This window comes from Pocillopora damicornis, chromosome 1, assembly GCF_964200805.1.
Source record: "Pocillopora damicornis chromosome 1, jaPocDami1.2, whole genome shotgun sequence".
Lineage (NCBI taxonomy): Eukaryota > Metazoa > Cnidaria > Anthozoa > Scleractinia > Pocilloporidae > Pocillopora > Pocillopora damicornis.
In genome coordinates this window covers 23957895-23971607 of record NC_142670.1, presented here as the reverse complement: position 1 = coordinate 23971607, position 13713 = coordinate 23957895, and the positions used below count along the sequence as shown (strand labels likewise).

The 13713-nt window shown below is 39.3% G+C and overlaps 2 protein-coding genes and 1 pseudogene across 5 annotated transcripts; 2 read left to right on the top strand and 1 right to left on the bottom strand.

Moving 5' to 3' along the window:
- The first annotated feature begins 2777 nt into the window (after window positions 1-2777).
- LOC149052878 (uncharacterized) lies at window positions 2778-4349 on the top strand. The gene has a single exon (XM_089181923.1). It carries the CDS (start codon window positions 2778-2780, stop codon window positions 4347-4349), a length of 1572 nt encoding a protein of 523 aa, XP_089038049.1.
- Window positions 4226-6622, bottom strand: LOC149052877 (uncharacterized; annotated as a pseudogene). The gene is made up of 2 exons (XR_016181428.1): window positions 6345-6622; window positions 4226-6270 (listed from the first exon to the last, which is right to left on the bottom strand). The product of XR_016181428.1 is annotated as an uncharacterized LOC149052877 (transcript).
- A 1191-nt stretch (window positions 6623-7813) lies between these two features.
- On the top strand, window positions 7814-12665 carry LOC113678698 (nuclear receptor coactivator 4). Of its 3 annotated transcripts, XM_089188585.1 has the most exons (3): window positions 7939-7975; window positions 8378-8467; window positions 10006-12665. In XM_089188585.1, exon 3 carries the CDS (start codon window positions 10018-10020, stop codon window positions 11371-11373), a length of 1356 nt encoding a protein of 451 aa, XP_089044711.1. In that variant the 5' UTR covers window positions 7939-7975; window positions 8378-8467; window positions 10006-10017; the 3' UTR covers window positions 11374-12665. The 3 variants fall into 3 exon arrangements, with proteins under 3 accessions (XP_027051400.2, XP_027051401.2, XP_089044711.1); XM_027195599.2 differs by lacking the exon at window positions 8378-8467 and having other exon boundaries at window positions 7814-7975; XM_027195600.2 differs by lacking the exon at window positions 8378-8467 and having other exon boundaries at window positions 7867-7975; window positions 10010-12665.
- Window positions 12666-13713: the final 1048 nt, after the last annotated feature.

The window sequence follows — 13713 nt, the reverse complement described above, 5'->3', positions numbered from 1 at the left end:
TAGGATAAGAACAAGCATATTTATATCCAGCTCAAAACCTCTTAATTTCATTCCTGACAATTATAGTTGCCATTATTAAGTGTGTTTCGCAGGAGCTTCAAAATTTAGTATTTTGAGCGTCTTCTTTCTGGATCCTAGATGGCATTCTTTGAATATCCTTGGAGCTTCGAATTCTAGGAACCATTTCAAATTTGGACGAGTTTGCACCCAAAATAGATCACTACAACTACATTACTTTTTCACAGCGCAGATGTAAATTTTCGCTAGAACAGAGATATCTCAGGTACCTATGGCGGCCACATGAAACGCGCATTCTTTGAAAAGAAGCTCTTCTATCGTTAATCGCGGTGGTGGAATGACGTTGACGCCCTTGTCATAAACTTTGAAACTTGTATTGATTTGTCAGTTGATTCGTTTAATTAATTCGTCGTGCGATAACAAAATTGACCTCGTATCGTAAAACCTATTAACACAACCCAGTCTTCGCTTCGAAAAAGGACTGATCCAAGTCTAATGTACATGCGATTATTGTAGTTAAATTTCACGTGTCCATCAATCAACAAATTACTGTACAAACAAAACAAGTATCCGGTTTCAAAAGGTAACGAAATGGTTCTCGCGTGGGGGCGTCTCCATGTTTCCGACAACCCATGTTTTCCAGAAACTCTACTACTAAACCTGCTAGGAATAGTATCAGAGCTCAGTCCCCGATTTCTTTTGAGGTCGCTTTCCATAGGGGTTGCCGCAGTTGAAACAAGCGCACGACCTTATACATCCTTTGACTCCTTGAAAACACCCACATCTATCTTTGTAAATAAGACAGAAAAAACTCCTTTTTCCTTGTTCTTTGCGTTTCCTCCACCACAACTGCAGCCAATGCTGTGGTTTGATGTGATGCTCCCTCGGGTTAAAGCAGGTTTTTTAACTTTGCTTGAGTCAATACACAACACCGTAGGCGCCAGTGAAGGAGACTGATGAGGTTCCAGATCTGTCTCTACTGTAGCATTGTAGTGTCCAGCCCCGACCCTTTCATAAGCTATATATGATGGAATCTTTGTCGGGGGTTTCCTTTGGAATGACAGGAACGACAAGAAAATTCTAAATTGAGGATATCATCATGAAAGGGGCTCGTCAGATGCTTGCTAAAGCAAGGGGAGTTGCATTGCCGAGTTCGCAGTCAGAAATCCCTGTTAGCGAAGTTATCAGCCATGACGTCAAACTTGTCACGGTGCGAATAATGTGGATAAAAGGCATATTCTTTTCTGCGGATCCCAAAAATTCCGTGACGGCATGCTCCCTTAACTTTTGTGCAATACTTTGTGGGATAAACTGCTCTTTCTCGATCCCTATGATGCGCAGGTGCTGGTTCAGGTAAGAGTCTTTTCGTTCCCTGGGGAGACGGTTTCGTAGCTGAAAAGCGACTGCAGAAAATGTTTTCACTTTTAGACAGCTTTGCTGGGAGAAATGCAAGGAAAGGGCCAGGTGTCTGAGGAGGTGATCAACCAAATTATCATCAGACATGATGATTATGTCGTAACTCCGAAGAGAATATGTTGCAAATTATCTTCTGGAATAAGGCCCTATGGTCCCATGGTTAAAGAAAAGATGAGGAAGTTACAGGAAATGGGTCTTGGACAGCTGGTGAAGGTGGAGGAAACAGTTTACTTCTATAGGGCCATCCCGAGGACAGTGGAAGTGGAGAAACTTGCTGTTTTTCAGGATCACCAGTAACGAATAAAGGGAGGCATTTAAAATACCTGATGACGGTGTCAGTGACAGACATGCAAAGAGCAGCAGCGAAAATAATTAAATCACCCGAACTGGGATTGTCACACCAATAAATTGCAATTAAAACATTGTGATAATTCTTTAAAAGAAAAGGCCACACGTGACTGATTGATTCAACATTCCAATAGAATCTCCAAACGTTCAGGTCTTAGTTCGCAAATGGAAATGTTAGATTAGGGAGTTTCAATGAAACTTTCCAAGTCATAGCTTTTTGCGATTGCAAAATTGCAATCCTTTAGAGGACTTTTGTGCGAATTTCCTTAATTTAACTAGGCTCCATTACCAGCTGCCGAGTCCGCAGAAACCATGCTCGAGATCCTCAAGAGCTGCTGAAATAAAGCCTGTAATTTGAGCAGATACTTGAAGATACAAATGCCAAGTCCATAGCATTCACAACAGGAGCCCATTACTTCCTGATTCACAAGTATTTTAATGAAATTAGTGTAGCTTACTCTGTATGCTCCATTTGTCACCACTGTATCGGATCGATTAGGGTCTTAACTGGGATGTGAAAATGTATCGGTTGTGACAGTTTTGCATGCTGTTTTCGGTTTTGATCAAACCTTTTTTGGGTTTTTGGGTTTTGGATGACTTTCTCTACGGTTTTGCGGTTTCTAATAGGCCCTAATGCCCTCCTCTTAAAGCTGTTACCGAGTATAAGGCCGACATCATCGAAGAGTAAAATCTCCTCCATGTCAACGATCGAAAAGCGTCCATTCGGGCGTCAGCTCTGGGATGACGTAAAATACACCGTATTCATAAATGGCCGCCGCGCGGAACGGTCTGGAATCTAGCGCATGAAATCGAGGTCGGAAAGGCCAGATTAATGGTACTAAGAGAGCGACTAGACGTGGAGAGCTACTTAGATGCGGTGTTAGATAGGAAAAAGTCCCATAATTTCCAGTTTTTTTGTATATTTCTCGGAAAAAGGTCAGAAAATCCAGAGGCAGTTTCAAGTACTTGACTGGCAGTGTTAAGCAGCCCTCAAGATGCCAACGTATTGCTGCGTGCCGCTATGTACAAGGAAAGGATATCGCGACGAAGAAACCGTAGAGAAAGTTTCTTACTTCAAATTTCCCACCGAAGAAAGGTTAAAAAAGTTGTGGATCTATGCTATTCGGAGAGATGAAGGAAAAAATTTCCAGGTTTCAAATAATACCAAAGTTTGTTCGCGGCACTTCAAATCTGACGATTTAAAGAAGAGTTTAAATGGCGTGGTTTCCTTGAAAAATGGAGCTGTTCCTTCAGTTTTCGCTTGGAAACGAAGCTCACCTCGCAAGCGACCGCCTCCAACGCCTCGTATCTCCAGTACGGCCGCTTCTGTGTCTCAAAACTTAAACGAAAATATTAGTGAACTTGTGGAGTCTGCCTGTTCGAGCGAAAGTTTGGAGACATCGGAATGCTCATCCAACTCACACCTTACACCGGAAATGGTAGCACAGCAAACAGCGACAAAATTTGATTTGCTGTCCAAAGAAAATCTGGAAATTGCTAGACTCGAGAAACTTTTAGCCGATACTATCGAAATTAAAGAAACGTTAGAGAGCGAGGTGTTATCTCTGAAGGCAAACATTGCTCTTGTCGAGCAAAAACGTGAGCAACTCGAGAAGCACGTGTTTTCATTTGACAACGTCAAAACAGATGACTCTTTGTTGACATTTTATGCTGGGTTTCCAAATGTCCAAACAATGATGGCTCTGTATGAATATTTGGATCCTGGTGTAAATGGCATGAATATAAAATACTGGCTTTCTGGCCAAGACAATTCACAAAAGGCTGCTGCTGGTAATTCAGTCAAGCAAGGAAGGCCTAGGACTTTAACACCATCTGATGAATTTTTTCTGGTAATGTGCAGACTGAGGCAAGGATTTGCTGAAATGCATCTTGCACACTTGTTTAAAATTTCTCAGTCGACTGTAAGTAGAATATTTATTTCATGGATTAATTTCATGTACTTAAAACTTGGCCAGATAAATATCTGGCCATCCAGGAAAGTGGTGGATGAATCAATGCCTGAAGCTTTCAAAGAAAAGTATCCCAGCACAAGGGTAATAATCGATTGCACAGAGGTTCGCTGTCAGATGCCTAGCAGCCTTCTGTTAAACAGTGAATTATTTAGCTCCTATAAAAACCGTACCACCCTAAAAGCACTGGTGGGAATTTCTCCCAAAGGGTCAATGACATTTATAGGACAGTTATACACTGGCAGTATATCAGATAAAGAAATGGTTGAACGCAGTGGTTTTCTGAAACTACCCTTTGAACAGGGAGACTCAGTAATGGCTGACAAGGGTTTTACAATTGAAGATGTTCTTCCCCTGGGAGTGTCCCTTAACATCTCTCCCTTCCTTGGAATGTCTGACCAGATGCCAGCTGAAGATGTCATAAAAACACAAGAAATCGCAAGCTTGCGCATCCATGTGGAAAGCGCCATAAATAAAATTAAGAACTTTTTAATATTTGAGGGTGTTATCCCAATAAGTCAGTTCTGTACAGTAAATCAAATGTGGTGTGTGTGTGCGATGCTTTGTAATTTTCAAGATCCCATCATAAGTGCATAATTGTATCATTGACATACTTGCGTTGGAGTACAGTTTTCCTATCTAAATGAAGTTTATTTAAGCCTCTCTAGATCCTTGCATAAACCCTAATTTGTGTAGTTCCAGAAAAATTTACAAATTGCTTGTGGATTACTATACAAAAGAAGTGAAATGAAGCGAAAACCCCTAAAGAATCTGGCATTTACACTGCCTTTGCTGCATGCTTTATGAAATTAGCAAAATAATAAGATGCAAGCTTTTGCCTTAATTCTGCCCAGTATGCAGGGTCAAAGGCAATCCTTTCCACAGAGATCCCTTTCTTGGTGTATACAATAAAATCACACCAGGATGCTCCAGATACACCCATCTGGCCCTGAACTTGAGCAAAGTAAGCATGGTTCCTTTTGAGTTTACAATGTCCATTGACAGCTTCACAGCAGAATGTGGGATCCTCACAAGCCTCCAAAGGGGTAACATGAAATTTAGTTTCTGGACATTTAACCTCGGCAAGTCCAAAGTGACGCTCGCATCCAAAATCGACAACCCTTGCATCAGGGGAGCCAGCAAGAATTGGCATGTGTTGTGAAATGACCAGACCACAGTTGAGGACCTTGACTGGTGTCTTTCGGGTTAGCATTACTTTTTCATATTCTCTTAGTGCAATTGGCTCATATTTCAGTCCATGCTCGACATGTCTTGAAGAGAATGGCTTTGGGTTGATGAGCTCAGCTGCAAACTTGTCATGGTTCCTTTGCCTCTTACTTATTAGCTGAAATCTTGAAGCTGTGAATCTATATTTGCGCTCATTTTTCCAGCATTCAGAATTTGATTGCTCTCTTGTGGCAGATTCAATGCTGTTAATAGAATTTTCATCAACTTCAAGAGTCTGAATAAGTGCTTCTCAGCATCGTCTAGATTGTCAGGAATGTCAAATGTGTCCATTGCAGATAATGGAAATCTGGGGTAGGTCAGTTCGGTTGGCAGAGAGTTGTTTAATCGAGGTATAGAGGCAATGTCAATGGTGGCACTAAAATTTGCCTCTGTATGGGTTAGCTGATTGCTACAGAATGATCCTGTCTGGCTCTCACTAAATTTGGTTTGCACAAAGGCTGTGGGAGAATTTTCTGCAGCCATTAATGACAAACCAAACTGTGGGTTTATACCTTGAAGAGTCTTCTTCAAATCGGCTTCTGCCTGGAGGTCATGAGTAGGTTTCATCCTGGTTTCATAGAGCAGAGACTTCACCCCTTCCCTTATTTTTGTTTCGTCGAGCTTTGTCTTGGAAACAGTTACTTCCATGACTGGTTGAGGATGGATGTTTTCCCCACGGCCTTTAGCATGCCACCTCTGAAGCTGTGAAGTGCACGCTAAATTGGGTTGTTCATCATCTTCATTGTCCAGGTCATCAGTTGCCTGGCTGTCATACAAGCTAAACTTGCATCCTTTAAACATTAATGCAAGGACATGGTTACAATAACCCACTTTTCCAGCTTTACACGAACAGTTGGCATGCATAACTTCACCTGAAACGATGCAAAGCACAAAACGAAGACTGTGTGGAGCATCATTCTTCCTGAAGCTATGATAGCATTTGGCTCTCAGGTAGAAGTACATTTGATCGCTGTTTGCTTCTATATCTTTGAGATACTCATCCTTTAAAAATGTCTTCGCTTTTCTCAAGTTCGTGGGAATCGAATGATTGTCAGCATTACCCACTTTCTTCCCAGAACTTTCAATGTGCTGGTTCATTTCGGCCCTCGAAAACGGCGGCATCCTTTCAAGTGATTTTCCCCAGCCATCGCTTGGATACTTTGGGGCTGGAGTTTCAGGGGAGCGTTCGGCCGGCAGATTTGAAAGCCTGGTCTTTCTTTTCGTATAAATCTTATCTTTATCCGGATCGACCACCATCTTATCTCGACCAGACGTGATATATTCTTGGACCCTATAATAAAAACAAAGATTATCAATGTAAAAGTTCCGCCAAAGCCACGTGTATAAATAGTTGTGTATGCTCACCGTTTGACAAAGCACGCTTTAGTCTTGAGTCCTTTAAGAGTATCACCGCGGCACCTTAGCCAAAACTTCAGTTCTTCATTCTTTAAGGATGAAGGATTTCTCCCATTCAAGGAAGCACCGGGTATATCGTTCTCGGTGAGAATAGTGTTGCTATCTGCGGACGAAGAGCTGGACAACGCCATGATTTCTTTGTTGTTTACTTTACCGAGGCCTTTCCGACCTCGATTTCATGCGCTAGGTTCCAGACCGTTCCGCGTGGCGGCCATTTATGAATACGGTCTATAGTGTATAGAAATACCCGGTAAATGTGTATTATTCGTATAGCTAGCATCATTTGGCGCTCCGGTGACGCAATACAATCGTCCTCTCGTTTCTCCACCATAGTTGCCGACTTGACTTCACCATATTTACGTCACAGCTATGTGGCATGATCGTTTTAGCAGTGCGCTAAATGGGGACACTTTTTGGCCGCTAAATCGTACTTTCAATGCGCAAAAAATGGTCAAGGAGACCTCGCTAGGCGCTAAAGGCCGACTATTTCAAATTTTAAATACAGTCGTAAACCAGAAAACCCAAGAAAAAAATTCCGTGTCATAAACTCTCAAAACGACATTCAGTTCAGTATTTATTCTTGCACCTCGTGGACTACGGCACCAAGTCTTCAGAGGCATGCTGTCAATGCTGAAGCTTTACTCACGGAAGACATTGCGGTATACAACAGAGTCACACAGAGAAGAGGGCCACTCTTACAGAGTTTAGCCTAGGCACTATTTGTTGGGTACCAACTTAGACTAACCACGCTGAAGATGCCACATAATTATTATGAAATCGGCACGAAAGTTTATCATATGAAGCTCAAGAATACAAGTGAGTTGCACGTAACTTCGCATGTCGTGCGATATAGCCTTAAAAAATCTTTCAGCACTTTACTGTCCTGTGTCACGACTTTGTTGATTATCCGCAACCTTGAAGATCTTCGTCAAGTAATAGGTTGCCAAAAATGCAACGTTATTGGAAATTAAATATCTTTATTCAAAAAGTTCGCTTCTGCTCGAGTTAATCTGCGTATTCTCTGATGTGAAAACAGGCCGTTTCCCTCGGGACCATACGTACACTTTGCCGAGGTTAGCAAAAGTTCCGCAGATTCCATGCATAATGTTATGACCTGTTGTGTTTTCCATCATTCAAAATAAACTTATTAGCTAAGAATCCTCTCGTTACACTTAATTCTAAAAAAAAACAACTAAAATTCATGGTTTATCACGCGACAGAAGAATGGGAGCGAGGCCACGCAATTTCATTCTGATTGCACTTTCAGTTTTAGTGATTCAATGAAGAAAAAAAAATTTTCCTTCGCAATCAGATGCAGAACATGATGACGTGCGGCATCTCACGCGCACACGTTTAAAAGAAAATCACGAGTCTTAACAAAAACTCAGTTTAGCCTTTTGGCCAATCAGAGCATTTTTATTATCGGAACTCTAAACTTGTTTTATAATCTTAATTTTGATTGGTTCATTCATTATTCCTTCTCCCTGTTGCTCAAGTAACAACCTACCGCTTAAGACGATTCGCGACCGTAAGACCAGTATCTCCCTGTGAAGGATTCAAAGAACTTTCATCTTACTCTGGTAAGAATTTGATTTTATATGTCGAGTTTGAGATAACGATATCCGTTCACTCTGATATGAACTTGGAGATTCTTAAACATTAGTGCTATATCTCGTTTTGTTTGATTGAAAAGCGAATTACAAACGGGAACGTCGATAATTAGGCGGAGAACTCACGTCACGAAAACATTCTTGCAAATGAAAAAGCTCTGCGTCGAATTTGAACTAATAAAAATCTTTGTGATTCCTATAGTTTCCTTTATGATATTATGCTTCAATTGACTGACAAATGATACGTAGCAGATTGAATCATGATGTTAACATTTAATGAAATGAATGACAAATAAAAACCTCTTTTATTAGGGATATAAAGATTGCTCATGACAATTTTTTTTTATCTCCTGTTGATATGTTGTGCCAAAGAATATTGTATAACTATCTCGAACCTTATACCTTTGGACTCTGAGGAGGAAGTATGATCCATTGCCCAATGTACGCGGAGAGTATGAAGAGGCGACGTTTAATATTGAACTAGACGCATATTTGCGTTCTCTCGGGTTTTCTGTTGGAAAGAAACTTTGTTTTTTGTGCCTGCATTTGCCTAAGTTTTTTATGCAATTATTAGTTTATCCTGTAACTGTATTTTCTCTTGGTATGTCAGAGATGCAGGTTTCTTACATATGTATACAGAGAGCTGAAAACAGCATTTGTTATGTGAAAACCCTTTTCTGGGGTGTGTGGGGGGAGGTAGTGCCTCATATTATTGGCTGTGTTTTCAATACTTATCAGTAGACACTATGTCTATTTTTTTTTTTAGTTTTGATGTGATTAAATTTTGTGTTGCAGGTTTAGTAGATGTAGTGGGGTGAGTCATTTGTCAAATTAGCTGTCTTCTTATGTTTTCTTTTTCTTGGTTAACAAAAGATTTCATGCTGCGATAGCTTTTAATTATAAACAGCCCTAAGTACTAGGGTGATGGCAATTGACCCACTCAAGAAAACCAATTGCTTATTTTTCTTATTACCTAAAGGAATTAAACAAGTCACCACCAAAGCTTATTAGCAGATGAACTATTAATTTTATGTGAAATATATCCTAGCATGTTTTGTACTTTTACCTTCCAATTTGTCTGTTTCCATTTGGAGTTAGGAAAGAGACTATAGAGCTATGGCACAACTAAGATTGAAGTTTATGGTTTCATTCACACTGTTTTGAGAAACCATCCTATTTTCAATATTCTCAATGTGTACTCCTCTCACTTCAAATACATTATTGTTATGTATACTCTGAAGAGAGGGGCATTGGGGCCTATTAGAAACTGCAAAACCGTAGAAAAAGTCATCCAAAACTGAAAAATTGAAAAAAAATTAAATCAGAATTGAAAATTGCATGCAAAGCTGTCACAATTGATACATTTTCACATCCCAGTTATTAAAACCCTGATCGATGAAAAGTGGAGCATAGAGAGTAAACTACACTAATTTCATTATAGTACTTGTGAATGCTATGGACTTGGCATTTGTATCCTCTAGTATCTGCTTAAATTACAGGCTTTATCTGCAGACTCAGCAGCTGGTGATGGAGCCCAGTTAAATAAAGGAAATTTGCACAAAAGTCCTCTAAAGGATTGCAATTTTGCAGTCGCACAAAGCTATGGCTCTGGAAAGTTTCATTGAAAATCCCTAATCTAACATTTCCATTTGTGAACTAAGACCTGAAAGATTGGAGATTCTATTGGAATCTTGAATCAATCAGTCACATGTGGCACAAAAACTGAAAAACCATTCTAAAAATAGCCAAAACCACAAAACCAAAACTCCCAGTACCCCCTTTCTGAGAATAATCCACTTAACTATCAAGGGATGGTACATTGAGAAGAACACTTGTACCTTGAGGCTGCCCTTTACCATAGAAATCTCTAGTGTGAGAATTAATGTCTCGCTCTTTAAGGACTAAGGACATTGTTTTACCTCTTAGTTGTTGCTTTGTAATTTGTTGGTTTCAGTTTAATATATTTCTTTTACTTAACAGTTTTTGTATTTTTCACACAGGTAGATTTTAAAATGGATTGTAATGAGAGTGTGGCTGTTATATTTGGGGAGGTGGCTAGGATAAAAAAGGACTTGGAAAAAGGAATTGCTGAAGTTAGGCAAGTGAAAGCTAACTTGAAATCTACGGCCTCAGATTTGAAATCCCAGATTCGTGACAGTGTCAGTCGCCATATAGAGGCATTGAGAAATAGAGAGACATGGCTACTTCAACAGGTTGAGGTTGTACAGTGCATAAAAGATGGTGTTCTGCAAGAGCAGATTGCTGCATTTAACAAAGCTCTTGGAAGGATCCAGTCAGTTTATGCTTTGTTAGAACAGAACAGTGAGCTCCTTGATGCTGAAACCTTGGAAGATCTTGTAAAGGAAACTTTGCAAAATGTTAGTTGCCTGAACTTAAGTCCTGAGGAAACCAATGTAATGAGCTTTGTTGCTCATAATTTTGAGCTTCAAGAAGTCATACACAAATTTGGAGCACTGCTTTCTGATAGTCGTCTGGTGGAGGAGCAGATAACATTTAAAGAGTGGATCAGAGAGAATAATGGTAAAAGTTCCCAGCAAGATATCCTGGGAGCCCCGTCTTCAGAATTGAACATCCATGACTGGCTCAATCAGAATGCAGTGCTGGCCAGGAAAGCTCCAGAAAGTTCACTTTTTTTACCTCAGTATCCCTTGGAGTACTGGCTAAGCAAAGCCAAACCACAAGGCAAGCAAACAGAAAATGGAAGTAGTTTGCCAAGTGAAGACAAGGAAGATGTGGCTGTGGTAAATATTGAAGCAACAGAGGCACAAAGGTGGCATAAAGATTCATTGATGACAACTAGACCCCCTGAAATGTCTTCAGGTTACTTTAAAATTGTAAGAATGTCTGAGTCAAGTCAGTGGCTCAGGAATTCTGAAGGCACAGGAGAACCTTCTTCCTGTGCCACTCGGGAAACATGTACGAAAACTGATTCTGTGCTGGATCTTGGAGAATGGTTGAAGGATGCATCTACCACAGAGTCTTGTAAAGATCATGAAAGTCATGCCATGACTTCAGTCTTCACTGGTATTGAGAATTTCAAAGCACATTTGGCTTCTCAGGCCAACCAACAAGGGCTGCTTCCTGGTAGGGAGAGCATTTCTGAAGAAACAGGAGCAGAAGAGCTGATAAGTAGTGGTATGAAGTCCTACATTGACTCCCTTCCAGTTGAGAGCAACTGCTGGCTGTTACCTTCATCAACAAATAAAGACATTTGTGGCTGGCTGGCACGCACTTCCTATGACCAATGTAAGAAATGCCCAGTTATGTGTTCAAAAGGACTCTTTAAAGTCTTTGATGAGATTGCAAGTCCTCAGGATGGTTGGCTTATGTCACAAGAACTCTATTGAGCCCTGAAATTAATGAATAGTAAATGTTCCAAGTTTGACAATGAAAAAACATTATTCTATTCTCCAAACTTTGGCATTGATCTATGAACTCCAGTCCTATGGTCACTGTGCGGTATTTTATTTTATGATGTAGTTTATCAGGGGGTCACTCTAGCACTGAAAAAAGCTTTTTTACAGGATATAGGAGAGTAAGGGGCTAAAATTTTAACAGTTTGAATCAGTTTTTCTCAATTCTGATCTAAAACCAGTATTATCACCATATTATGATTCTTTTACTTGCTCTACATGTAGCAATACTTTGTCTATTTTGAGGTGTTATGTTCCCCAGAGGAACGTCTCCCTTCCGTCAGGTTTACTTAACAAACAGGGAATCCATGTCAACACATAATATTACTATAATGAAATGAGCAAATTAGCTTTGCTTTCAAGACACAGGTTTCTGTTACCCAGTTTGGCATGGAATTGCATTAAGGTGGAGATTAAATGTTAAAAAAATTAAGCTTGTGTTCTAGATGTGATGAACTCTGTTCATTCTAAACAGTAATTAAGGGATGCTTTAAGACGGGATATTTAATTGATTAGATTTCATTACAATTTGAACACAATTATGTTTAAACATTTGTTTGAGCAGTATTTTAATAGGAGATTCAGACTAGTGTAATTGAATCTTTGTTTTAAAAGATGTCATTTAACATTTTTGAATTCCCAGGGTACTGTTAATTATCCATTGTAAGTTGTATCTAAGAATGATGTGATAAGCTGTCTTAGTGATTTGAATTTAGTTTCTAAATGAATGCATATACTCCAATTTTATTGGAAGTTTTGTGCAACGAAAATCAGAGATTTTAAAATAATATAGAGAGCGAGATTTGCAGCAAAGTTGCAAGGTTTGGAAGTGTAAGAGGACTTGTTAGATGTATGGTGTTCATGCATGCTTGTAGAGGAATGTGGATGAGTTTCACCAATGTATTGTTGACTTATAATGTAGTTTCTTATATGAACCAACCTTTACCAGGCAACTTACATGTATAGTTTTCTGAAAGTTAGTCTGCCATGGTAACAAGCATGTCAGTGAGAATTCTGGCTCTATCTAGTGAGTAACCTAGTGGAGCCTTAGATATTTTGTGCCCTGTTTGATACTTTGAGTTTATATTGGGGCGGTGTTGTAAAAAGAAAAGCATAGTTTGTTCAGTAAAAGAGCCAAGAACTCTCACTATTGGGCAAATTCAATTGTTAGTCATCAAATTCTCTTCTTTGTGGGTAGTTTGGTCATAAATTGTCATTGTTCAGTATGTGGTAGTCTTGCTCAACTATGGTTTTGCTTCACCCGTCGTTCTTCTGTTACCACCTCAGCATTCGGCTGACATTCATACTCAAAAGTAAATTTTTATTTTCATTGTTTTCCAAAATTTATGACCAAATTTAACTAAATCGTGCACACTGATTAGTCAAAAATCTCTTGTTAGTGTGCCGGTAAACCCATGTAAAACTCAAACTTCTTCCTATCCCAAGAAATTTAGCCACATGAGACAAATTCCCATATTTTAATTGTAGGCCTTTGGTTTGGAGGATACGAAGAGGATATTCTGTATGCTAATTACAATGAGAAATATTTTATCTACCTACACTTAAAAATTTGCCAGTGAAGTGCAGTTAAACTAACTGGCTGTATTGTTTAAAAAAGCATTTGTGGTCTGAACACTATCCCAAACATTTTGTGATCTCAAAAATGAAAAACAGCTTTAACACTTCTGATGCTTCCAGTTAACCAAATGAACCTTTGACTGCATCAGCCAAAACAAGAACTTTCGTGTGGATCTAAGGCGAGTTCAGTAGACAACTAAACACTTCCACTTCTGGAAGTTAGACATGGAAACTCAACATAATAGCTTGAAGACAAATAACTTTGGACTTTGAATTCAAATCCTAATTTTAATTAGCATTCAGTTGAAACTAAATGCTAAATAACCACTAACTAAATATGTCATAACATTACATCAACATTAATAATAATTATTAATCATTCACCAAAGTGGAGGTGACTAGTGATAGGTATCCACCACTTTCACTGATTTACAGTACCAATTAAAGGGATGGATTCTTTGGGGGTGTATAACAAGATAATTTGGTTTTATCAACTGAGTTGATATTGTAAATTAGCCACTATGAAGCATTTCAAGGCTGAGGTTTCAAGCATTAGCTCTTTGTCAGAGCAAATGATGGAGCCTAATGTGTGAAACTTCAGCTTTGAAATGCTTTATGCTGGCCAATTTACATTATCAACTTGGGTGATAAAACCAAATTATCTTGTTACACTCTAATCAATTTATGTCATGTTGT

Excerpts from the sequence above, each read along its gene's own strand:
- LOC149052878 (XM_089181923.1), top strand. The coding sequence starts at position 2,778 with ATGCCAACGTATTGCTGCGTGCCGCTATGTACAAGGAAAGGATATCGC.
- LOC113678698 (XM_027195599.2), top strand. The coding sequence starts at position 10,018 with ATGGATTGTAATGAGAGTGTGGCTGTTATATTTGGGGAGGTGGCTAGG.